This window comes from Anguilla anguilla, chromosome 13 (assembly GCF_013347855.1).
Source record: "Anguilla anguilla isolate fAngAng1 chromosome 13, fAngAng1.pri, whole genome shotgun sequence".
Classification (NCBI taxonomy): domain Eukaryota; kingdom Metazoa; phylum Chordata; class Actinopteri; order Anguilliformes; family Anguillidae; genus Anguilla; species Anguilla anguilla.
This window is the reverse complement of record NC_049213.1, coordinates 31,770,506-31,796,770: the sequence shown is the minus strand read 5'-3', so window position 1 is coordinate 31,796,770 and position 26,265 is coordinate 31,770,506. Positions and strand designations below refer to the sequence as shown.

General features: G+C 44.8%; 1 protein-coding gene across 3 annotated transcripts in view; it reads right to left on the bottom strand.

Moving 5' to 3' along the window:
* klhl17 (kelch-like family member 17) overlaps positions 1 to 26,004 on the bottom strand; it is a 31,130-nt gene extending 5,126 nt beyond the window's left edge. Inside the window, exons 1-11 of one of the 3 annotated variants that reach the window (XM_035387547.1) lie at positions 25,655 to 26,004; positions 24,401 to 24,466; positions 17,024 to 17,305; positions 16,137 to 16,258; positions 7,788 to 8,009; positions 3,325 to 3,441; positions 2,357 to 2,570; positions 1,426 to 1,570; positions 1,124 to 1,291; positions 876 to 964; positions 445 to 518 (exon numbers count right to left, since the gene is read on the bottom strand). In XM_035387547.1, coding sequence (XP_035243438.1) covers positions 445 to 518; positions 876 to 964; positions 1,124 to 1,291; positions 1,426 to 1,570; positions 2,357 to 2,570; positions 3,325 to 3,441; positions 7,788 to 8,009; positions 16,137 to 16,258; positions 17,024 to 17,237 — 1,365 coding nt within the window. In that variant the 5' untranslated portion in view covers positions 17,238 to 17,305; positions 24,401 to 24,466; positions 25,655 to 26,004. Of the gene's footprint in view, positions 1 to 444; positions 519 to 875; positions 965 to 1,123; positions 1,292 to 1,425; positions 1,571 to 2,356; positions 2,571 to 3,324; positions 3,442 to 7,787; positions 8,010 to 16,136; positions 16,259 to 17,023; positions 17,306 to 24,400; positions 25,625 to 25,654 lie in introns of those variants that run through there. The other 2 variants (XM_035387546.1, XM_035387545.1) reach the window with 2 other exon arrangements.
* Between the last annotated feature and the right edge of the window lie 261 nt (positions 26,005 to 26,265).

Genomic DNA, 26,265 nt, shown 5'->3' with positions numbered 1-26,265 from the left:
CTGCTGCTACTGCACACATGCTGGTCTGGCAGCTGAGCATGTTGGCGATGGCTGTCCAGGCATTGCTCTGAGGCAGACCAATGAGAGAGCAGACCAGTGATGTCATGTCACATGATTGCAGTCATCATGACCTAACTGCTGTTAGTGCACATGCTGGTACAGGCACTGTTCCATAGGCCAACTGCCTGGCACGTTGCCTCATAGGTGATTAATCCTGGTCTGTGTTCTATAAACATACTACACATTCCAGAGGGTTCTTAAGCATGGGCGCATTTCTTAAAGCTCTGAGGTGATGTGTTTTGAACCATTTAAATCAGTTTAAAGTGAACACAACTCAAAAAATACATATCTATTCATCCCTGCAGAATGATACATTAATTTTTAAATCTCAGACATGCTGACTATGAAAATGTGTACTTCTGTGTACACCTGCATTGGCTTTACCTGAGGGTCATACTTTTCTACCGTTGCCAAGTGTGAAGAGCTGTCGTATCCACCCACCGCATACAGATTTCCATCTGGAAAACACACACAAACAGAAGCTCAGTCAAATGCGTGAACTTGGTATTTTTAAGCATCTCTTGGAAAACTAGTTTAATGCACAATATTAAATGGTTGGAGTCAGAAGTTCAGTTTCAGATGTGTGCATCTTAAGGGCTTGATTCAATCTAACTGCAAAGTGGTTGGTCCTTAACTTGTACAAATCACATTTATGCAAGTGCTACTCTTTTGTAAATTTGCAATTGGTACATGTGTTATAAATGCGTGTAAATCCGTAGTTCAGCAGACAAAGCAAGCTGCTTTAGAGTTGGATGGAATCCCTTTGTCACTGGTGACCTTTAAATGACTGGTGATGAGCAGTCTCTGGTGCTCACCCAGTGTGGCCACGCGGACGTATCTCCTCCTGGTGCTCATGGCCGCGACGGAGGTCCAGGTGCCGGTCAGGGGGTCAAATCTCTCGGCGCTGCACGGGTCAGAGAAACGGTCCCACGCGTGAACATTTAGCGAGCCGTAAACATTTAAAAACCATACTCGGGCCCTAGATCTGGGTTAGAGGAGGTCACGCAGTACCTGTTCAAACAGGAAGCACGCAGTACCTGTTCAAACAGGAAGCACGCAGTACCTGTTCAAACAGGAAGCGCCATCGTAACCCCCCGCAGCGTAGAGCAGCCCGTGCAGGATGGCCACGCCCAGGCAGCTGCGCCGCGTTCCCATGGAGACCTCCGGCTGCCAGGAGTTGGTAATGGGGTCGTACGACTCCACAGTGGCCAGGTCTGAGGTGCCATCATATCTGAGGGAAGGACATATTATCCATGAGGAAGGGAAAGCTGAAGAGGAGGGCTACATTTCTCAGTTTGACTGTTTTTGCTATTGGTCAGTCGGATGCGTCCGTCAGATCCGGGTTCTTTCCCGGTGTCCTCTTACCCTCCGACGGCGTACAGTTTATTCCCGATGGCGGCCACGCCCACCCGCGCCCTGCGCGTGGACATGGACGCGACCATGTGCCAGCGGTCCGTACGCGTGTCGTAGGCCTCGCAGTCCCCGTGGATGGCGAACAGGCTACCGCCCCCTGTGGAGAGCAACATTGCATTACATTACATTACATTACATGCTCTGGTCCAGAGCGACTTGCACAACATTTTACATGGCATTTACATGGCATCCAATTATACAGCTGGATATATACTGAAGAAATGCAGGTTAGGTACCTTGCTCAAGGGTACAACAGCAGTGTCCTACCGGGGAAATTAACCAGCGACCTTTAGGTTACACGACCTTGGTAACTGCTTACCCATTATACAACACTGCCACTGTAGCGGTGGCACTGCCCACATTGGTTTGCTTACATGTATTGTGGAGTAGTCATTGCTGGCTGATATTAGTGCTTCAGCTGGATTGTGAGATTGAGGCTAAGAATTAGCCTCACTTACCAGCCACGTATTAGACCTGACAAGTCTGAAGGAAACTGTCCAAACGGAGCTGATGTGGACCGACAGACTGAGAGATTAAAAAGCAGCGGGCGTTTCAAGTGCTTAATTAACATTCAGGGAGCATTTCTCATTATATGAGTGAGTACGGAGCAAAACCCCCACCTCTGTAAAACTGCAGTGCTGTAAACCAGCGCTGGGCTGCACTCTCCATAATAAACGCATCAGAGTTTGGCTGGTAATGGCTGGAAAAGGCCTTCGCTCATTTGGAGAGAGAGAGAGCAGGCAGTTTAAGAGCCCAGGCCTTTATATATACCCCTGATCGATACTTCAGCGGTGCGGCGCTGTGGGAAGCGGGCGTGTCTTTAGTGATTTTAAAAAGGGGGCGGGGCTGAGGAGGAGGAGGAGGAGGGGGGGGGGGCGCTGACCGACGGCGAAGAGCACGGGGCTGGCCCCCTCGCAGCGGCGCGGGCGGGTGCGGCTGTTGCTCAGCACGCCCCGCTGCTCGGGCATCAGGTGGTACTTGAGCGCCTCGATCAGCAGGTCCTTGCACTCGGAGTGGTGCCGGACCAGCAGCTCCGTGTCCACGTGACTCATCAGGAAGTCCCGCGTCAGCAGCGGCAGCCGCACGCACTTCATCAGCTGGGGGGAGGAGGAGGAGGAGGGAGGGAGGGAAAGAGGGAAAGTGTTGTCAATGGGGGAGAAATGACTCAGGGAGTGGGGGGTAGAATTGCTATTCTAAATAAAGCACCTTTTATAGATTAGTGCATCAGTGGATAAAACTACTGAAGAAGAACAGTGTTCAGTTCAGTGAGAGTGGGGCTGTGTCTGAATCAGCCTCCTAAATACTGTGTCCTCAAAGATAGTACGTACTATCTACTAAGCATACTACATACTGTTTAGTGTGCGATGGGCAGTATGCGTAAAAAGACCACCATACTATTCTACGTCCTGTACCTGTGTAGCAATAAGCCATCTCAAAGCTATTCTGTAAAGTGTGAGGTCAGTTCAGACAATGTCCCATAAAAAGTAAACTAACCACATACCACTGACACTGGGACTGCATGTAAATGTATTTAAATTTCCTGCAGCCAACTGTGTTTGTCTGATGGAATACAACATCAAGCTGCATGTCATATTAAAAGGGACCAAAGTGTTAATTTACTTCCTGAATAGCATACTCCTGAACTTACTTGGCAAAAACACAGAAATAAGCATTTAAATTTAATTCTTTTTTTTTTTTTTTTTGTACGCTCAATGTTACATACAGCTGTTTAAAAAAGTATACTCAACTAGCATGCTCCACAGTAGGCAAGTGCACTGATTTGGTTGTGGCCTAGGTCTTTGCTGCTCATTTGCGTGTGTGTGTGGCAGGATAAACGCGGGGCAGGCTTACCCGAGGCACGTGCTGCCTCCGCCCGTCGATGTCATGCTTGACCCAGCTGAGCACCGCCCTGTACACCTCCTCCTCTGACGGGACGTTCAGATTATCGCTGGAGATCAGATCCAGGACCTGTGGAGAGCAGAACCCACACGAACCGCTGCAGAGGGACTCCACAGAACACAGGGCACCGGAGAGGGAGAGCACAACCATAACTGCTGCACATTAATTACAATAACATGAAGGCTGTGAGCCAATGCACTTACCGTGGTAGATTTACAGGGCTTTATTTTTTTTTACTATTCATTTATAGATATTCCTTTTTACAGAGTTGGAGATTTACTGAAGGCAATTCAGCACCTTGTGCTTTTTCTCAAGTCTACAAAAACAATATTCTGCTTGGGATTGGAACCCATGACCAGCTGGTTAAAAATAAAGTTCTCCTCCCTATTGTGAAACACAGCTGCCCCTATCCTAATTACAAAAGGAGAGAGCCTCACAGATGTGACTAATGTATGTGGTTCGTGCTGCAGAGAGGCGGAGGAAAGGGGGGGGGGGGGGGGGGGTACTGGCTCAGCTCCCATTCTGGGTGGGCCTGGCCTGATCTGTCAGCTGCTGAGCGGAGAGCTCTCTGAGCTGTAATTCCACACTGCAAGGCCTGTGTCCACTGCATCCAAGCCTGCTACGCGGTCATCCCTGACCCCTGACCCCATCGCACACGCTCTCTCACACACCCACACAGAGGGACAAAGACAGTAGCTTTGTGAAGCAAGACTACGAGGTGCTCCATACACATTTGAATATCGGACCGAATACTGGCCATCTCCACTCAGCCTTTTTGCTTCCAGCGTCGAACACTTCCAGCGTTTAAGTATACTTCATGGGACCCAGAAAACTGATCACACAAACTGTATGAGAACGGACACTGAAGAGAGTGTGAGAGTGATTCTGATCATGGGAGTGTTACAGCGAAAGTTTCACTTGCAAGTTTGTAACCACTAATGGGAATACTTCTCAGTGACTTCTTCAAAGACCACCTGTCCTTAGCAACAAGTATTTACCTACCCATTGGAAGCTACTTATTTTCTGGAGTATGCCACTTTAACAAAAAAAATGCTTATTCCCTGGCCCAGGAACTAGCCACTAACCCAGAGCTATCTTGGCAATTATTTAAGTATTTATAAAGGCATAGCAGTCTGGGAATTTCTCTATTTTTAGAATAGAGACCATGTACATGTATGGTAGTATTTGTGGTTGTTTGGTCTAATCAAATTACAGATTGGCTTGAAAAATCACTTTGAATTAATACCATGTTTTACATGTAGAAAGACTAGAGCAGGGTACCATTCTAACAAACTCAGCATGTCTACAGCAGCATCTCTTCCTTCCAAAGCTCCAGGGAAAGAGCTGTGAGCAGATGTTCAATGAAACATGCAGCCAATACAACAGCCCTTCTAAATGCCAGGGATAAGGCTACACTACCTGGGATTATTTTTCAAATGTTTGCTGGCAGTTTTACACACAAATTAATTTTGGGCTCATTAGGTGTATTTGACTGTAAACAACTAAAAATCTGAAATCGATAGCCTCAACAACAACTGCAGTTCCACAGCTTACAGCAGGCAATCTTTTTGATTTGTAATAAGTCGTATATCATCTAAATAGTCCGGTGATAATTTCCCATGTTACTCATTCTCAGTTCCATAGCAGATTTGGTGAGCACTCGAGGGTGTAATGACTGCGTCTCCGCCGCGGCGCACACCCCTGGCCGTGCGGTCCAGAGTCCGGCGCTCTAGCCGCTACGCCACACATTTCCCCTGACGCGTCAGGCCGTGAAACCGGGGGCTTAGATTTTCCGCTCTCCAGCACGGCCGTTGGCACCGCTGACCGTGACCGTTCCTTGACGGGGCACTAGGGAGCCGCCCGGGGAGTGTGCTGATTGATGTGCTGGGTCAGGTGGCTGTAAGATGGAAAAGGAGCCCTGCATACAGACCCCCTCGGTCAGGGTAATAAAAGCTTGCATACAGACCCCCTGGATCAGGGTAATACAAGCCTACATGCAGGCCCCTGGATCAGGGTAATAAGCCTGCATGCAGGCCCCTGGATCAGGGTAATAAGCCTGCATGCAGGCCCCCTGGGTCAGGGTAATAAAAGGCTGAATGCAGGCCCCTGGATTGGGGTAATACAAGCCTGTATGCAGGCCCCTGGATCAGGGTAATACAAGCCTGTATGCGGGCCCCTGGATCAGGGTAATAAGCCTGTATGCAGGCCCCTGGATTGGGGTAATAAAGGCCTGCATGCAGGCCCCCTGGGTCAGGGTAATAAAAGGCTGAATGCAGGCCCCTGGATTGGGGTAATACGCCTGCATGCAGGCCCCCTCGGTCAGGGTAATAAAAGCCTGCATGCAGGCCCTTGCTGGTGGCCTCACCACCCATGCTTACCAGCCTTGGATGAGCTCGGGCCCCAGGGGAGCGGGTTTAGCCCTCTCCTCCGGGTGTCCTGTTCCTGTCTCCCCTACTCAGTGTCACCGTCGGAACAAAGAGCTGGGGGGCGGAGGCTAAGACCAGCCGAGGACACTAAAGGAGAGGCCGGGTTCTACGCGGCGTGTAACGGGAGCCTCGGAAGAATCCCGCCATTTTCACTTCAACAACAATGAGCCGGTGATCTGATACAGCGATCCGTATCTACTGAACTGCATCCCTCCTCTCTCTTCTCTCTTTCCAACTCACCACCAATCACTCCTCCCCTCCCAGTTCTTTTCTCCCTTGTTCACGATGCTTTTCAGAAGGACTGACAGGAGGAACTGAGACTCTGCTGTTAAGAGAACAGGTCTGCCCTGCAGTCTAGCATTTTTATTATTTTTTATTTTTATTTTTTTACGGGACCTTGGTGCAGGCTGCTCAGGTTGGCCCGTTTCGGGTCTTTGTTCCTCCGGCTGAGCGTGGAGCTGAGCTCATCTGGCCAGCTGACTACAGAACCAATTATTCAGTGTCAGGGTTCAGCAGGCCTATAAATAGAGCACTCTGCAGCTCAGACAGGGTCTCTTCATGATAACAACCAATCAGCATGCAACCGGTTGTCTCCTGTTTAGTGTGGAAAACAGGCTTCGTCGGCAATTATGACCATCCCCATCCACAGCACGGCTTTGGCTAATCATTCTCCCCTTTTACTTGCCTACAGGTTGAAATGATTAGAAAATGTGATTTAAAATGGAACCCTTATTCTTTTCCTGGTGAATAGAGAAATGTACACAGGAAAGAAATGCTGTACATTTGGCAGTTAATGTAAGTCCCGGGCTAACTTGAGCTTGAAAGACAGTGAAAATGTGTTTTTGAAATGGTAATGAATATGTGAACGTTGCACATAGCACGTTCACCAAAGGAAAACAATTAATTAAAATGCATGTTCATTTGGTACATCCAAACAAGAATCTTGCGAAACCAAAAAAGAATAATAATAATTTTGATGACCCAGTGTGCAAATGAAATGCCTTCTCCAGAGCCATTCCATTCGGCCATATAGGCGACCACCTAGGGTCCTGTTATGGTTAAGGGGCCCGTGGGGGGGGAAGGAAATGTGTTATGTAACCACAGCTCAGCTGGGACAGACTATCCCATTCAAGGGGTGGTGTAAACCTTTTGATAATCCAAACAGTAGGAAATACTAGCCATCTAAATGCTTAAACTGAACACTTTCTTTGATGGAATATATATAATTTCTGAGCATGTTAGTTCACAGGTTAAGTGACGTTGATTTTGAGTTTGACACTGTACCAATGCTCCATACCAGAGTTGTCAAGCCTACTTAATAAGCTAGTTTGGTCTCGCTACCCCCCAGAGTTGCTTGATAAAAGCACGGAGATCTGTATACACTATGGAACAACTTTTTCCCTAAACACCTTGCTAATTTGTCATTGCAGTAAAGCTGCTCTTGTGCTCGCCTTCTCCTGTTTAATGATCACAGGATAATATATATTCTGCTCATGCTGATGCATGCAGTATCAAGTACTGTACACCCCACACGACCTGTATTTATATTAGGAATGTGCATTGTGTACTCAAACATGACATCATTCAGTACATGTCATAGGTATTGCAAGAGCTTGGGGTTCTCTGCATGTCCATAGTTTTATTCTGATTGCATGCTTGGGGCATTTAATTTAATTTAACATTTAACATTTAATCAGATCACTCAATTTAGCATCCATGTAAACAGTTTGGAATCTACAATCTGAATGAACGTATTTGGAATAATTAAATATTAAATAATTAAATATTATGCATGTATAACGAGGCTAGTGATTCCACAGAAAAAGACCACGCCATCTCTGCTTTATGCACTCCCCTGAAATTACTTAACCCTAACACCCCCTCACAACTGGTCCAGGAACATTTTCTCTAGTCCTAATCACAACCACAGCCATTACACACACAAAGATCTGCAACTGACCTGAGATCAGCGCTTCCCCGCCCATTTACCTGTTTGAGAGGCAGCAGCATGAACTCCTCGGTCTTGGAGACCTCCACGAAGTGCTGCAGGACGTACTTGTGCGCGGACTTGAGCAGGTCGCTGCAGGAGTGCGTGTCGGCGAAGCTGCGGATGCCCAGGCAGTTGGACGGGTCCAGCTGGCTCAGGAGGAACTTGCAGCAGGCGTCCCGCACCCCGTTCAGCTGCAGGAGGCTGGCGGCCGGAAGGAGAGTCTGGGTGGGGGGGGAGGGGACATTTTAAGAACATTTTAAAAGACAAACAAAACTGAGTCAACAGAACTGTGGTGCGACTCAATTAAAACTGTATACAAACAGTGCTACTAAAGATAATAATTAGGCTCTCTTTATTATTAGCATTTGCCATGGCTACAAAGAAATGCAGTTCTTTCTTCTCCTATACCCTATCTTAATCAATCATGCGAAATTATGAACAGATTCTGAACTATGAAAGTGAATATGTCAACACACAACTGCATAAAATTCTGATTCATTTTAAGTTTCATTTGTATTGGCATAGGAATGGGCTCAGCTACAGATTCTGTCATTTTGGCAAGCCGATAATCACACAATTCACACATTATAATCTGACAGCATTCTCTGTCGGAGAAAGCCCTGTGGTGCTTTCGAACGGAAGTGGCTTAAATAGCACTGCATCAGCACTGCAGTAAGTCTTTATATGACCTGTCAAGAGCCAAAGAAAACTGTTTAAGAGGCGTACAGGATGCCCAGCCGGCCATGAGAGTCGGTCTGGAGCAGACAGTGTGCAACTTAATACCAGCATGGCTGCTATATTCAGCTGTCATGCTGCCTCCGGAATGGACAGAGGCCAATGCAAATTTTAATCACTGATAATTAAACCGGACACACAACTTTCATTATGTCTGTGCACCATATGCAAACTGATTGGCTCTCTAATTCACACATACATACTGTACAGGCCAAGAAAAGAATCATATCCTCAATGAGATTTTGTTCAACATTTTAAACCATATTTATTTATTATTATGCTTATACATGGTGGATGATAAAGTGAACAACATTTTTAAAAGGATTTAAATTTGGAAGATGGTTTATTATTAATCGCATTTTATTACGGAGTTCCGTCATACAGCTCTGCGTGTCAAGAAGTGGATGTTTTCGTAGAACCATTGAATGGCACATTTTTTCTTTCATTGAACAAGAGCTGTCAAACAAAGAAATAAAGACACACAGCTGAAGTGCAGAGAAAGCACTAGCCTTGGCATCTCACAAAAAAGGCTATGGATTTGACATAACTGCGAAGAGGTAACAGTAGTGTTACGTGCCATGTTTTTCTTTTGTGTGGACTTCCCTGCCTTCACCTGTCAGTCACCATCCACCAAGTCCCACCTTCACCAAGCCCCACCCTCCGTGTCAATTCTGGACAGCCAATCATAACTCGCCACATCTACTATAAAAACCCCACCTGTTTGTAACAATGGATGTCTGACTGTTTGCTCTGTGTTATGTCTTTGACTATGTATGTTAACACCTCATTTGAACTTGTCTTGTTTTATGTACACTTCCAAGGCTTGGGACAGGTAAGACTGGGGGCTCCTGTACATATGCCCGTAGGCTATGTTATGTATAGATTCACTAGTCCTTAGGGGTGATTGCCAACCAATTGTATTTCAGTCTGCTAGTTAGAGTAGATAGGCCTTTTGTTTGTGTACTTGATACACTAGATTAGTTTACTCTCTGGTTTAGCTAGCTTGTTTGTTTGTTCTTTTGGCAACATCCAGCGTCCGTTGACCCTGGTAGTGTGTGTCTGGGTTGTTATATGTCTGGTAGTTTGTTGCACCGTTTTGTTTATCACAGTAAACACCCGTGCACTGAGTTGCTGCTTTGTCTGTGTTTTTGTTGTTGTTACCAAATCTACAGCATTAACATCTCCCGGCCATTTAACATCAAGTTACATACCCCATGCACCCCTAGACCCATGGGGTCGTAACATATTTGGGGGCTCGTCCGGGATTGCTGAATTGTAATGACAAAGGAATTAACTATAAAGATAACATTGTGTGGTTTGTACAGTGGTGCAGTATTAGGACAATGACTTCGTTTGATGTCAATGACTTTCTGAGCAATCTGTCAGAAGATGCACTGGATCTGTGCCGTAAGATTGACCTGCTGAAAATTGCAGAGCACGTGGGTCTTGTGGTGTCTGCTGCTCTCCGGAAGAGAGAGATTAAGTCGCGGGTAAGGGAGAGGCTGGTGGAACTCAAAATTCTTGCCTCGCCTGTTGCGGTTTGTCCGCTTGTCCAGCCTGACATGTCGCCTACTGGGCCTGTTGCGAGTCCACAGTCGCCTCGGGGCGCTGGTGGTTCTGCTGTGGTAGGAGTGAAAGAGGAGATTCCTCCAACTACCCCTCCACCTACATTGCCCAGGTTTGAGGCGTACTCGCCGAGTTCTTGTGGGTCGGGTAGTAATGCCCGGCTAAAGATCCGTCTCGCCCGGTTGAAGTTCGAGGCTGAGGAGAAGGCTCGTAAGGCAGATACTGAGGCACGAGAGAGGGCACGAAAACAGGAAAAGGAATTTCAGTTAGCTATGCGTAAGCTGGAATTAGAGACAGAGGTTAAGATGCGGCAGCTGGAGTTACAAAATGCTACAGAGCAAAATTCCACTGTGGTTACCCCAGGTACGTCCCCACCGCTTGGTTTTGCTGGCTATAATGTCAGGAGACATGTGGCATTACCCTCTTTCAGGGAGACTGAGGTAGATGCCTATTTCAGCACTTTTGAACGTTTGGCAGCAGCTCTTAACTGGCCCAAAGAAATTTGGACAACCTTGCTGCAGTGTAAACTAATTGGAAAAGCACAATATGTAATGGCTACACTAACTCTTGAGGATAGCATGAACTATGATGTGGTAAAAGCGGCTATTCTTCGTGTATATGAGTTGGTCCCGGAGGCCTATCGACAGAAATTTAGAAATCAAAAGAAAACCTCCGCCCAATCGTTCGTAGAGTTTGCCAGAGAAAAGGGAACTCTGTTTGACAAATGGTGTGCTGCGAGTAAAGTTGATAATTATGACTCTCTGCGTGAATTAATTTTGATAGAAGAGTTTAAAAATTGTGTTCCGGAACGTGTTGTAGTTTACTTAAACGAACAAAAAGTGATGTCTTTGTCTGAAGCTGCGATATTTGCGGATGAATTTGCACTCACTCATAAGACTGTGTTTGGTTCCACCCAAGGAGCTAAGTCTGTTGCTTCCCGCAGTGCAAAAGACAACGAATCTCCAAAAGATTCCAAAATGTCACCCCCACGGTCTAAAGAGGAACGTGAATGTTTCTACTGCCATAAGGTAGGGCATGTTATTGCTAACTGTTTCACTTTGAAAAAGAAAACCGCTGCCTCAGCTAAGCCTACAGGCTTTGTTAGAATTGTTCCTCGAAACACTCAGTGTTTAAACGGTCCTGAAAGCAAACCTGAAGGTTTTGAGCCGTTTATTTTTGAAGGTTTTGTTTCCCTTTCCGGTGATCCGACTGAGCAAAAACCGGTGCGGATTTTAAGAGACACGGGAGCTTCACAATCCTTCGTGTTAGCCGACGTGATAGCCGTATCGGACGTGACCTATAGTGGTGCTAATGTGGTAATTCAGGGCATTGATATGGCCTTGGTTACCGTTCCCTTACACAAAGTACATGTTCAGACTGATTTAGTCACGGGTTATTTTAATGTGGCTGTACGGTCCGCTTTACCTGTACCAGGCGTGGACTTCATTATGGGCAATGATCTTGCCGGAGGTAAAGTGCGTCCAGTACTCGAAGTTTTAAATAACCCCGTATCATGTCCCATCTCTGACATGTCTAGATCACTTCCCGGTGTTTTCCCTGCTTGCGTGCTCACTCGAGCTCAATCAAAGAAGTGGGGTGAGGAAGTTGATTTATCAGAATCTGTTTTAGCGTCCACTTTTACTGAGGATAGTTATCTCACCAAACCGGAAGTACCACGTGTAAAGCCGGAGGTAGATACAGAGGTTGAACCTCAAGATTTTTGTGAAAAAGAGGAATCTCTTACCTTATCTCTAGAGTTTGCCTCAGATAAATTGCCTGTCACTCGCGAACAACTAGTTGCTGCTCAGGAAAATGATCCGTCTTTGCGTAAGTATTTTGAGATGGTGGTTAAACCTGTTGCAATGGAAGAAAAGTCGACTGCTTATTTTGTAGATAATGGTTTGTTAATGAGGAAGTGGTCGTCTTCATTAATTAAGGGAGCCGAATGGGGTGTGGTTTTTCAAATTGTGGTACCTGGCATGTATCGACCACAGGTGTTAGCGTTGGCACATGAAAATCCATGGTCTGGTCATTTGGGAATTTCTAAAACGTATAATCGTGTGTTAAAGAATTTCTTTTGGCCAGGACTTAAAAGTGCTGTTGTAAAACACTGTCGGTCTTGTCACATTTGTCAGGTCACGGGAAAACCTAATCAGGTTGTTCCACCAGCCCCGCTCTGTCCAATTCCAGTACTTGGTGAACCATTTCAGCATGTAATTGTTGATTGCGTGGGTCCGCTTCCTAAGTCAAAGTCTGGTCAACAGTTTCTGCTCACTATAATGTGTATCGCGACTAGATTTCCGGAAGCTATTGCATTGCGCACCATCACTACCAAGAACGTCATTAAAGCACTGACTAAGTTCTTTTCTATATTTGGATTCCCTAAAATTATCCAAACGGATCAGGGTTCTAACTTTGTCTCGAATCAGTTTAAACAATTTGTGCAGTCTCTAGCTATTAAGCATCAGATCGCAAGTGCTTACCACCCTGAGAGCCAGGGGGCACTAGAGCGTTGGCATCAGACTCTCAAATCGGCTCTCCGCAAATATTGTTTGGAGACTGGAAATTGTTGGGAAGAAGGGTTGCCATACATTCTGTTCGCTTTACGAGAAGCGGTACAGGAATCGTTAGGGTTCAGCCCTGCTGAACTAGTGTTTGGGCATACTGTTCGGGGTCCTTTAAAAGTTTTAAAGGATCAGTTCATGTATGACTCGGATATAAAGCCTAATGTGTTGGATTACGTTAGTCAGGTCCGGGAGAAATTGCATCATGCCTGTTCCATTGCTAAAGAATCGCTCTCTTTGTGTCAGAGTAAAATGAAGCGTCGTTTTGATTGGAAGGCTGTCGATCGCAATTTCAAACCTGGTGATCAGGTCCTAGTTTTGCTACCGATTGCTGGATCTGCTTTGTCTGCTCGTTTTTCTGGTCCCTATACTGTAGAAGAAAAACTGAGTGAAAGCAATTACGTAATTCAAACACCCGATCGTAAGCGTCAGTCACGCGTGTGCCATATTAATATGCTTAAGGCATATAATTCTAGGACGACACTTCAGTCGAAGGATGTGAAGAAAGTTCTGCCTGTGTCACGAGTTTCTAGCATTAGCCCTGTACCTAGTAACCCCAGTTTTAATTGTACAGAGGATGAGGATGGCCTCGTGCTTCGGAACGCCCCTCAGCAGTGTGCTAGACTCACCAATTCGGAGACTTTGTTAGAATTGTCGTCCCACCTTGCTCACTTATCAGATGTTCAAAGGTCTGATATTGTTAATTTAATACATGAGTTTCCTAATCTTTTTGGTGATACTCCCTCGCAGACTACCGTAACACATCATGACATTGATGTGAACGGTGCCGCCCCTATTAGACAACACCCATATCGGGTTAATAGTACAAAACGTGAGGCTATGAGACGGGAAGTGCAATACCTGCTAGAAAATAATTTGGCTAAGCCCAGTGCTAGTCCATGGAGCTCGCCATGTATTCTTGTGCCGAAACCTGATGGAACGTCACGTTTCTGCACTGACTTTCGAAAAGTCAATGCGGTTACGGTGCCAGACTCCTATCCCCTACCGAGAATGGAGGACTGCATCGATAACATTGGTGCCGCTAAGTTTGTCACTAAACTTGACTTGTTGAAAGGGTATTGGCAAGTGCCGTTGACTCCTCGCGCGTCTGAGATTTCAGCGTTTGTTACCCCCGATAACTTCCTCCAATATAATGTTTTAGCCTTCGGCCTTAGAAACGCTCCGGCCACGTTTCAGCGTCTAGTCAATACAATACTAATGGGTATTTCGGATTGTTATGCCTATTTAGATGACTTGGTTATTAGGTCAGATAATTGGGCCGACCATGTTTCCGTACTGCGTTGTGTGTTTGAGAGGTTGGCCAAAGCAACGCTAACTCTGAATCTCGCCAAATGTGAGTTTGGCAAAGCGACAGTAACATACCTGGGAAAGCAAGTGGGTCATGGCCAAGTTCGGCCATTGGAAGCAAAGGTTGCTGCCATTGCTGGTTTCCCTGCGCCTACTAGTAGGCGTGAGTTACGCCGTTTCCTCGGGATGGCAGGGTATTATCGGAGTTTTTGTAGGAACTTCTCGGTTGTTGTGGCACCCTTAACGAGTGTGCTTAGTATTAGGAAACCTTTTGTGTGGACCTCAGACTGCCAAATAGCTTTTGAGGCTGTTAAGCTTTTGCTATGCAGTGCGCCTGTACTCGCGGCTCCAGACCTTGCGCAACCGTTTAAGTTAGAGGTTGATGCAAGCGCTCTAGGAGCTGGTGCGGTACTGCTACAAGAAGATAAAGATGGAATTGATCACCCTGTCTGTTTCTTCTCCCGAAAATTTAACAAACACCAAATAAACTATAGCACCATCGAAAAGGAAGCACTAGCGTTGTTATTAGCCTTGCAGTTCTTCGAGGTGTACATTGGCTCGAGTTCTACCCCTGTCGAGGTCTTCACAGACCATAATCCATTAGTGTTTTTATCGCGAATGTACAATCAGAACCAGCGCCTTATGCGTTGGTCGCTGATTCTACAGGCATATAATTTAAATATTCGCCATATTAAAGGGACTGACAATGTACTGGCTGATACATTGTCTCGTAGTTTTGAATAATTAAAACATTTGAATAAATTGTGTGTGTAATAGTGCGGTAACACCACTATGTGCTAAAAATAAAAATATCATGTCAGGTATTGAATTGTGTATAGGTAAGGGGAAATTGTCACAATGTGTGTACGCCTGTTTAAAAAAAAAAAAAAAAAAAATGGGGTAATTATGTACTTCGGTACTTTAGAATGGAGTGGGGTATAAGATTACCATGTGTGTTAACTAACTTAAAAATAAATAAATGTGTTAAGATAGTTCTTAAGGGGGGAAGTGTTACGTGCCATGTTTTTCTTTTGTGTGGACTTCCCTGCCTTCACCTGTCAGTCACCATCCACCAAGTCCCACCTTCACCAAGCCCCACCCTCCGTGTCAATTCTGGACAGCCAATCATAACTCGCCACATCTACTATAAAAACCCCACCTGTTTGTAACAATGGATGTCTGACTGTTTGCTCTGTGTTATGTCTTTGACTATGTATGTTAACACCTCATTTGAACTTGTCTTGTTTTATGTACACTTCCAAGGCTTGGGACAGGTAAGACTGGGGGCTCCTGTACATATGCCCGTAGGCTATGTTATGTATAGATTCACTAGTCCTTAGGGGTGATTGCCAACCAATTGTATTTCAGTCTGCTAGTTAGAGTAGATAGGCCTTTTGTTTGTGTACTTGATACACTAGATTAGTTTACTCTCTGGTTTAGCTAGCTTGTTTGTTTGTTCTTTTGGCAACATCCAGCGTCCGTTGACCCTGGTAGTGTGTGTCTGGGTTGTTATATGTCTGGTAGTTTGTTGCACCGTTTTGTTTATCACAGTAAACACCCGTGCACTGAGTTGCTGCTTTGTCTGTGTTTTTTTTGTTGTTACCAAATCTACAGCATTAACATCTCCCGGCCATTTAACATCAAGTTACATACCCCATGCACCCCTAGACCCATGGGGTCGTAACAGTAGCTACATATAGCTTTGCTTTGTTTGGGCACATAAAGATTAGCACAACTGTGTACCCACATTAACTGATACATATCAATCATTTATATTTGCTGCATTATTTACAGTGAGACCTTTGCAAAAGAGACGATGGAAATGAGGCCAACCCGGGTGACTTCCCAGTGCTCTCGCTCTGGGCCCACCCCAGGCAACTGAGCCCAGCTTACTGTGGAGCCCTGTAATGAGGAGGCCTGTTTCGAGCATGGATACTCAAATCTGGACCTCAATTCCAAATCCGTCCCTGGTTTCCTTTTCCCCCAGCTAATTAACTGAATAATTAGTGCTACCGATTGGCCAGACTGCATTCACACCTGACTCCCTGGTAAAGGGAGGGTGGAAAACCACCAGTGCTCAGACCTTGGGGGCCGTGATTTGAGTAACAGGGGTTTAGAGCATGGGGGGGGGGGGTCATCACTGTAAAAATGTCCCGCAGAGGGACAGGGTCTCACCTGCACGTTGCCCTCGCCCACCACGATCTCGGCGGTGTACGCGTACTGCACCAGCTGCTCCAGCGCCTGCGGGTCGATGTCGTGGAGCGTGACGTGGGTCTGCCGGCTCTCCGACATCTCATCTGCACGGTGAGACGCCAAGAAGAACGTTTTTACAGGAAACCGATTTCATTTACTTTTCCCCAATTTCAGGCCTTAGTGTTTTTATTTCCATTTTCCTTTTCAAGAGGGATGCAGCTAAGCAGTTCTCTGGGCTCACCAAAAGGAACTAAAGTTCCCAGCTTTCAGCCATGTTGCTACATACGGTTTTTTTCTTATTAAAATATATATATTTGAATATCAAATCTAAATGTGAAATTTGACAGCCCTAAACTGCATTAGTGGGGGCTGCTGGGTGTCTAAAAGACACTTGTAGGGTGTAGAATGGCCCCACGGTCTGGTGTCAACTCTAGACCCTGCCAGTCCCAGGTCAGTGTGACATCCATGACTCATCACACACCAGTGACCCCTTGCCTCGGTAGGATTAATTTCTTCGAGCTTTCCCAACATGCCTTTTTTCAGCAGACCACACCAGTAGAGGGCTTACTAAACACACACACTCCTGCCAAAAAGGTGTGAGTGTGAGTGCACTTAAGATAGAAAAGACAACTTTGTGCACACACAAGTGAGGGGGAGGGGGCGTTCCCTTTTTTTTAAAAACATAATGTAAGGGCAGAAGAGGAATTTATCACGGGTAGAAACATGTATTTCAGTGCTAACGGCCCTTCTTGGATGTGCCAGCACAACCCTCAAGCTGGGAAAGATCCCGGGTCAGAATCTACCTGCCGGTGCAGTGGTGAGGGGGTGGGTACTGATGGCTGGAGGGGGGGGAGGGGGGGGGCACTTACTGGTGAACATGGCGTGGAAGTAGGGGCTGCAGGACGCCAGCACCACCTTGTGCGCCTTGATCTCCTTGGCGCCCACGTGCAGCACGATGTCGCACAGCAGGCTGCGCTGCCGCATGCGGTTCATGGAGACGAAGGAGTCGTGGTAGTGCCGCTTGGAATTGTGGGAGATGCTGTGGCCGTCGCGGTTCAGCAGCTGCATGCCGCCCTCCATCATGGCGTGGCGGTCGGTGGCCGGGTCCTTCCCTGACCTCGCTCGGGGACTCGACAGCGAACGACAAGCCTCTGTTTTTTCCCCCACCCCCCCGGTGTGGCACAGCGGCAGAATCGGAGAAACAGAAAGAAAAAGCACCAGAGACATTATTAAAAAATCAAGATCTTTAAAAAAAATAAAAAACAAATCAGTGAAACTTCGGACTACGTGGCGAGTGGAGCTACCATTACACCTGTCAATCACCAGCTTGTTTTGATGACTGAAAATACAGCTCACCACAGCGAAACACTTGTGACTGATTTAACATCACTAATTAACACATGATGGCTTCACAAATTTTGTTCTTCATGAAGGCTCAATCAACCATTGCTATTCAATGAAAACGTCCAACTCAAACGGTGCTTTGAAGCTGCGCAATAGCCCTACGATCTTTTAAGTGCTAATTAAGATCCCCATTAGATCAAAGCACTGGGACTCATCTGTTTTCTATTTCTTCCCTGTTGTGATGCTTCTGGAATGGCGTGAGCAGCACTTGGCCATATATGAAGGAGGAGTCAAAATGCCTAGTCATGACCGATTCAAGCAAGTCAGTTTTATACTAATCCAAACCTTCACCTGGGATCTCCTCGTATGTCGTCATGAATACCCCGAGACCAACTCGCACCTGCATCTCTCCTGATTAAAAGTCACAGCCAATAAAAATCCAGCTGGGACCCCCTGGGAACCCAAAACCAGTTCAGTCAGCTTTTGTTTTTACTGTGTGGTCCTGGGTTCTGATAAGTTTAGGCAGTTCCTCCAAATCCTCCAGATTTGACCCCCACCCCCACCACCCTTTTCCACCATATTCACAAGCAGTCATCTACAGATGTTTGCATAGCCTTGCCACCTGGTGCAGTGGTTGCTGAACACAGTAACAGCAACTGCCTGTATTTTGTATTTAGATCACAAGCTAACATTTAAAGTGTAGACAGTACATCCTTTTTCTTGAACTTCGGCTGCTCAATTAATTTTGTCTAATGTCTGTCAAACAGGTGTGTGTGTGATGTAGTGCTCACAGATCAGCATCACATACTCCCAGAATGCCCTCTGCCTGAGCTAGCAGAATTCCCTCAGTAGATTTGTAACCCCTGGGCCCAGAGATTTTCCTGAGCTTAACATCACACTAAAAATAACTTGAAGGCTTTCCTTTCTATCCCGCTTTCCAAAACTGTACATGCAATATTCCCGCAATGCGATGGCCAAGCTCGGTTCCACTTCTGTTTAATCATCTGCGCCTGTCCCTCTACTCAATCAGTACTCATGGAACAACCAACAGACACGCCCTAAATTCCTTCCCGGTCGTGCACTTCTGCGCAATCCGGAAACGGCAGCTTGTTGTGGAACAGCCATCTTTGTGTAAGATGACGTTCTGTGGGGAGGAATTACACCTCTAAAACCTCTTCAGTACTCGTCATGTAACTGTGTGTTTATCCATCTGCTTCTGCTCCAGCGGCTTCTTCTGCATTCTCCCACTTGCAGGTTTGACGAGGCCCATAAACCAGGCTCAGCTCCATCCACCACATTAGGACAGGCATGTTTCTTTCATGGGACGTCCCACATCCCCCACCTCGACCAAAAGACGTGTGCGTGTGCGTGTCTGACTAAGTCCACAACTCAGCAGCAAGAAAAAGCCCTTTCTAAAAAAACATCAAAAGCCCAAGAGGCTTTCGGGGGTGTGAGCATTGCCCATGCTTCCATTACCCACAACCTAACCCTGGAAAAACAACACTGTTGTGCTCAATGGAAACAAGGTGTTCGTTTGCACATTCACTAATCCCCTCGTGAGAGCATCAGCTCCATACACTTCACCCACTGAGAGAAGGGTCTGCATTCTTTATTAAAACAATCATTCTTTATTATTTGTAAATGATCGTGATGAGAACATTAGTTCCATTTTACTGTTCCAGTTCCGCAAACTGATTGGAACACACTAAAGTAATTTGAGATTATTTAAACAGAATCAAGTGGGCAATAACCCGGTGAATGATATTCATCATAATAAAATACAAAGTTATGCATGTGGGAAACAGAGAAATTGCTGGGATATAAAGCAAAACGTTGCGAGTACAAATTAAAGGCGGCTACATTAAAGTTACCCAATGCCTTTGTTCCTATACAATAAGCAGAACTTTAGCTTAATGTACATATTCTGCACATAACAGGAACTTCATTTCTTTCGTTTAAAGAGGCATCAACAGCACGGAACAGCTTGCCAAGCCATGTATTAGAGACAGAGAGCCTCGGGGGTATTCCAGAGCTGGATACTCCCAGTTTGCAGGTAAATGGTGAGCCTAGATGGGCTGAACGACCTGTTCTTTTCTTTTTTTAATGTGTCCTTATGTTGTTATTTGCATAAAACAGTTTGCAGAGGGGATAACGTTGTCATTGTCTGAATTACAAATCACACTAACAAGCTAACGATACGCAGCAGATGATGACATGAAGCTGGATACGTGTTTATGAGCCTTTTTTTTTTTTTTTTTGTTACTTGCACACGGTGTGATTTCAGAATGAGTATTAATGAGAAACCATCAGAGTTGGCCTGAATTTAAACTGGAACGACACATCCTCCACAGAATTGTCTGGTGCTTGGAGCTAAAGCCTTCACAAATTGGCTGAGGGGAACGCAATAAATCAAGCTGTTGCTGACAAAGTCGTGAGGAGACCCCTCTGAATCCAGACTGAGATGAGACAACCGGGACTATTCCAAACAGACAGGCTTTCTTTTATGTCATTGGTCGGCGCTGTGATGATGCGTTCTGAAAGAGAACCAGACTGAGACCAATGACAGGTTCCAGGCACAAAATGAAGGGTTAGCAGTTCACTTTCCCCACTTTTCCCCCCACCCAACAGCTCTTACACAAAATTGGACCCACAAGGCTGTCAATGTGATCACAAGACCTCAAGCCTCAGAAACCAATCTGTCCTGACGTAATAACCAAATTACACATTCACGTCAGGAATGTCTCTGTCTTATACAATGTTCTTTCCATGTTTCCAGACACCAGGATATGGGCTTATGTGGTTCATCCAGAGCGGAGGTAACCCGAAAATCTCATCTGGTAAACTCCATATTTTCACTGTATGATGAGACCTGAATCATATCTTGCATAGGATACATTTTGCCATCCATCTGCAAAGTTAATCGTATTCCCATAAAATGTGTGGTGTATTACACGTGATGTTGGATAATAGCTTTAACATTAGTAATGGCATTGGAAAGTTCTCATGTGGGAGCTCAGCCTACATGTGTCCATGTAGAAATACACATTGGGATGAAAGCTGTCTCAGTAACTGTCTCAGTAACGGATATGCTGTACAGAGGCATCAATGTGGCCATGTAAGTCAATAGTGGCAAAAAAACCTCCCCCAGACTGAGGTGACTAAAGCACAGCCCTTTGTTTCCTATTGTTCCAAATCACTAACAGATGAGACACTCCCCAAAATTATGGCATACTCAAAATTGAACCAGTCCACTAATGAACAGGATACAGTACAGTTCATAAGTATTTGGACAGTGACACATTTTTTGTTGTTGAGTGCGTTCAAAAGCCTTGTGGTCTGTGTATTTTCCCATCAATTTACAACTTTTCATTCTTTGTAACGGGTCAAAACTTTGCTTAATGCATTTTGCTTCAACTCCTTGTAATAAGGGAGGCAATTGCTCTAGCATCACATCAATATATATTTTTTCTTTTTCATACATTTTTTTACTTTAAAATGAGTCAATTAAACTAGTTCCAGGTCCATTGTGTGGCCAAAATGTCTCCTCCTGACTTGCACCGACTCACAGATGAGCTTCTGAAAGTGGCTTCATGCTTTAAATAATTCAGCAGGCTCTCTTTAAAAGTCCCCCACTGTCAGGCACAGCCCGCTTCGCTGCACGTCCAGGGAAATGGGAGAACGGAGAAGACATTAGCGTTATGACTGAGCAAACTGATGTCCTAATACAATAATCACCACAGATGCTGGTGTCAGTTACCCCGCAGGGTAAACGTATGGAGCAAAAACCAGTTTTTCACTGTACACTTTGTGTGTTCCTCAAATGGATACACTCCTTATGGTACACTTGTTGTGTTGTAATTCTCTAGAACATTTGTTTTTAAACAGGGGGGCTCCCGGACCTCTGGGGCTCCCTGAAGGAACTGGAGGGTGTCTCTGGTCAGACTTGATATGCAATGACTGCATATAGATTCGGAAAAAATGTTTAAATATTATTTATTTATTTTTAAAGCAACCTTTTTAACTTATTGGGGTCCCCTTGATCAGAAAAGTTTGACAACCCCTGCTTTAGAATTTAACATAAAATAAACAATTCTAAAATTTAAAACTGTGGCACCTACTGATTAGGGTAAGGAGTCGAGGCACATGGTAACAGTAATAAATATGTTGTAGTTAACATGACATACAGTGACAATTTTTGTTCTGGCTCTGTACTCCTGGATACTGGATTTGAAACGATGAATATAAGGTTAAAATGCAAACTAATTCTCGCTCATACATGCCAGAGCCCTAACACTACCTCCACCATGTTTCAAAGATCAGGTGGTATGCGCTGGATCATGAGCAGTTCCTTTCTTTCCCCACAATTTTGGTAGAGGTCAGTACTAATCTCATCTGTCAATAAGAGTTTGTCCCAGAACTTTTGTTTTAAACTAACTTTTTAGTTCTCCAAGTCTAACCTCGCCGTTCTGTTCTTGATGCTTACCAGTGGTTTGCATCTTGCAGTGAACCTTCTGGGGTGATGCTAGTGTGGTCTTCTCGTTGTGTCAGGCGTTGACACATCTATGCCTGCATCTTGGAGTGTTCCTGATGTCTGACAGGGGTTTTTCTTCAAAATGAAGTCATCCACTACCACGGTCTACCAAGTTGTTCGATGTTGCCGAGCTCACCGGTGTGTTCTTGCTTCTTAACAATGTATCAAACTGTTGCATTCGACACATCCAATGTTTTGCCTATGTCTGATCGATTTACTCTGTTTTTTCAGCTTTATGGTGGCCTGGTTTACTGGTATTTGACACTTAGTTAGGTCTCTATGTTGAGAGGCAACAGCAACAGGCTCCAAATATAAATGCCAAGCTTAAAATGAATACTAGACCTTTGCGCATGAACTAATGATGCAACACACAATTGGCCAAGGAACAGCTCCGCATCCAATGTGCTGGAGTACAGAGCCAAAACAATAATAAAAAATAAAAAAAGAATCGTCACTGTCAAAATACTTACACAGATCAGTGCAGATCAATGAATCTGCTTACAGTGCTTCCTGGAACTCACCTTCCAATGAGAACAATCAGCAGGGAAATGGTGGAGATGAGGCACTACAAACTGACATGTACCCACTGGCAGGCAAGTTGACTTGAAACAACCGTAAGGCCCAGCGCGCAGACCTGCTACTCTCAGCCCTCTTTGCTAGGGCACAGCTGCCCCTATGGGCAGCCAGAGAGGGAGAGCGAGAGACACACAGCTTCCATTTTAGAGGTGATTCACCAGTCAAATGTCCTGGGAATGTAGCCCGGCTTCAACAACAAGTGCAAGGGAGCCTGACGACGAAGGGAAATCTACCAGAGACGTTCTCTGCTTCTTATGCAGGCCCTTGTATTTAGACCTGGACTTGAGATTTCCACACAGTACTACCATGAGACATTTGGCATCCTCCAGTGACATGCGCTCCCATCCCATTAGCGAATGATAAATGAGTGAACATATTGCGCTGTAATTTCTGCATCACTTTGGGGGGGGTTTTTTTCTCCCGACGACTTTTTTTTTTAACTTAATTGGAGGATAAGAGCTACATTTTTGTGTAAATGTACCCAAAGACCATCAGTTGAATAACTGAAAAATGAAACATCAGTTGCAGAAAAAGAGCAGGAAAGTACACTCTACTCCAGACCCTCTTCTGTCTGTGGGGACAGAAGTTTGGGGGAGGTAATTTTCCCCCATAGTCTCCATGTGCGAAAGATAAAGATGGCACAGAAGATGGCCACTGCTTATTCAACGCATGTTCGAAGGCAGCAAGAACCTACTGCTACACAAATTACGTTTTAATTAGTGTTCGTGTGTATAGAAATGCTATATATTGTAGAGGTCATTATGTTGATATAGGGCACACAGTCAATTTCTTACCTAAAAGTGTAATTCCGTAGTTAGCCTACACTTTTACATAGGAAAAAGAGACTGAAGCTTTCAGTTATGTTTTTTGCATCATAGACATGGTTCTGTCTCGTGAGACAAAGAAAATTAATAGACAGTACACTTGGTTATGTTGCACAATCTCAAATGAATACAGTCATAATGGGCAAATGGAAATGTTCGATTTTGTTTTTCTTCCATTAGACACAAAGCATTCACCCAATCCTCAGGCACTAAACCCTTTTGCTTTTCATTTACTTGTCAAATAGGATGCAGGAGGCAAAACTGCCAGAGGGATCATTTGTGGGGGGAAAAAATATTTGGTTACCAAGCAACAAAACAATGAAGAATCATTGATAGATCTTTTATAATAAGTGTGATTAAACAAAAGGGGCCCCCTCTGACATGTGAAGGGTCTTTTCTTTCCTGCTCAAATTTGTTGTGTTAGGGAGGAACATTTCAGCAGGGACAATGTCCAGTTTCCTTACATCAGGCTTTTGCTCGCTACTGATGCTGAACGGTCTCAGTTTTCGTAAGTGCTGCAATTCAGTAGCAAAATAGGGCTGTATACACACAGTGCATATCCATCACATTCAAATTTCAAGGCGTACAAGCTAACGGATACCATGGAACAGCAGGATGGGACCAAGGCTACCCATATCTAGCCTATATCCTTAGTGGGAGTTACAACCTATATCCTAGTTGAGGGTACAGGACACAGTCACATTTTGCTCCAGGATATATTGATATTCACAAAATGATAGTAGCCTATACATAAAAGGTAAGCACAATACTCAGGGAGCATGAACCAAGCCCTGCGCTGCAACGGTCATTTTTTCACTCCCTGACTGCATTAGGTAGGCTACTTCAAAATCTGTAAAGATCCATACCATGGTCCTTATTCAGCACATCTGCAACACACTGTGCAACTGAAATCTACGGTTGCAATTAATTCAGATATACACACGTTTTTAAATTATGTCTCGTGTACTTACATATGTCAAAACAATCCAGACATTGCTTGAACGTGTATCTGTGCTTTAGAATCCCCTGGTACCTTCCTTTGGCAGAATACAGTTGAGTTTATTGTCCAAAGATGAGAAGGGAGAAAAAGACTACTTGGTAATATGAACGATCTACGGTTTATTTCCTTTCTTCTTTAATATATCCTTAGCAGAGGGTACATACTGTATGATCCTACTAAATGATGTTTGCCTTTGGCATCTTCATACGGCCCATCTACATAACCGTGCAAGGCATAAAAATATGAAGCAAGCCATCAGTCGTGTTGACGTAAATGCAAACCGCACGAGCACCGATATTCATTTAAGGTAGTTTCGGTACCTAGGGCTGGTCAACGAAGCAAACCTTCATTAAACAAAATCAACTAAGATTATCCCTTAAATTTTACCCATTGACACCACCGCATTTGACCTCATTCCGGCCTGGATGTGCCAGTCTATCGAACACGGATTTGTATTTAAATATCTAAAATAATTTCTACAGAGCACACGGGATGCCATTCTGCGTCGTCCACACAGTCGATTCTATACTACCTTAATACGCCAATGATGACACAGTCTGCACTGAATTTTCGAGGAAGCTTGAATTAAAATCTGCATTAGCCAGCGTTAGCTACATATTACAACATGCATAGGAAACTTGTTTTAACAAGTAAGAAATATTATCTACAGGAGGCAATTGAATATATTCGCGTGGATTCAGCCTGTGGCAGCGAAACATATTGTTGACATTGGTTTCTCTAGCTACGCGAGACAACACAGATCGCTAGCTAGCTGGCCATAATAGCATTATGCAAACAAAACCGTGCGACAGGAATTAAAACTCGCCCGAAGGCAAATTTAGCTAGCTACAATAGCTTCCTATCTACCGAAAAATTGATACCAACTAACAACTGGATTTAACTGGTGCTTGCCATCGTGATAGGCTACTGATGATGTCGAATACTGTTGACAATCATTACGTTAGACTCTAGCCTAATAATATTAGTATCGATAAATGTTAACACATGAACGCTTTTGACATTCAAAGGCAGCCGTTTATGAACCAAAATATAGCCCAGTTAGCCAAGCCAAACAATATTAATCATGCCAACTGTTTACTAAACGTTGTCCACATTAAATGACAACAATCTGAAGTTTTAATTGAGCTACATATCGAAAAGAGACACACTGCATTTTAGTTATAACATTAGCAAGACGGTCAGTTGGAAGTCGATCACAACTTACCCGTTATGTATGTTTGCAGGGGCAGCGACTTTCTTACAGATAGTTCGCAAACCTTTCCAGATTATTTCGCAGCATTGGAAAAACTGATGCCTATACTATAAAATCGGGGATTTGGTTCTTTGTTTAAACCAAGAGACCTGAATAGCTCTGCGATTTGAGGAGTTCGGGATCACATGTCCGCATCAAAACACAGCTCTCTAGAGTCAGTTTGAAAGAAGAGCTGGTAAATATCTTGGTTCTATCAGCCTTCCCGCAAATATTTTTAAGTCTGCACAGAAATCGTATAACGACCTATTGTTTAACATTCATACACATTTACGATGCATGGGACAATGTTTTTCATGTCAAATGTACTTGTTATAGAACACACTGTCATACCTGGTTCTCTTACTGCATTGGGCATGTTTGACGTAGGTGCATATGTTTTAAGTGGTCCAGTCCCCGAAGAGCCCATCTGATCCAGTATGATTCGGGTAATCGGCAAACTCTCTTCCAAGGCAAACCATCAATTTCCCCAGTGAGCAAGAGGAAGGTCAGTCGCGAAAATCCCTGATTTTTATTTTTAAGGGATGATCAAAAGCAGCTCACCTGAACTGGATGGGGGTTTATTG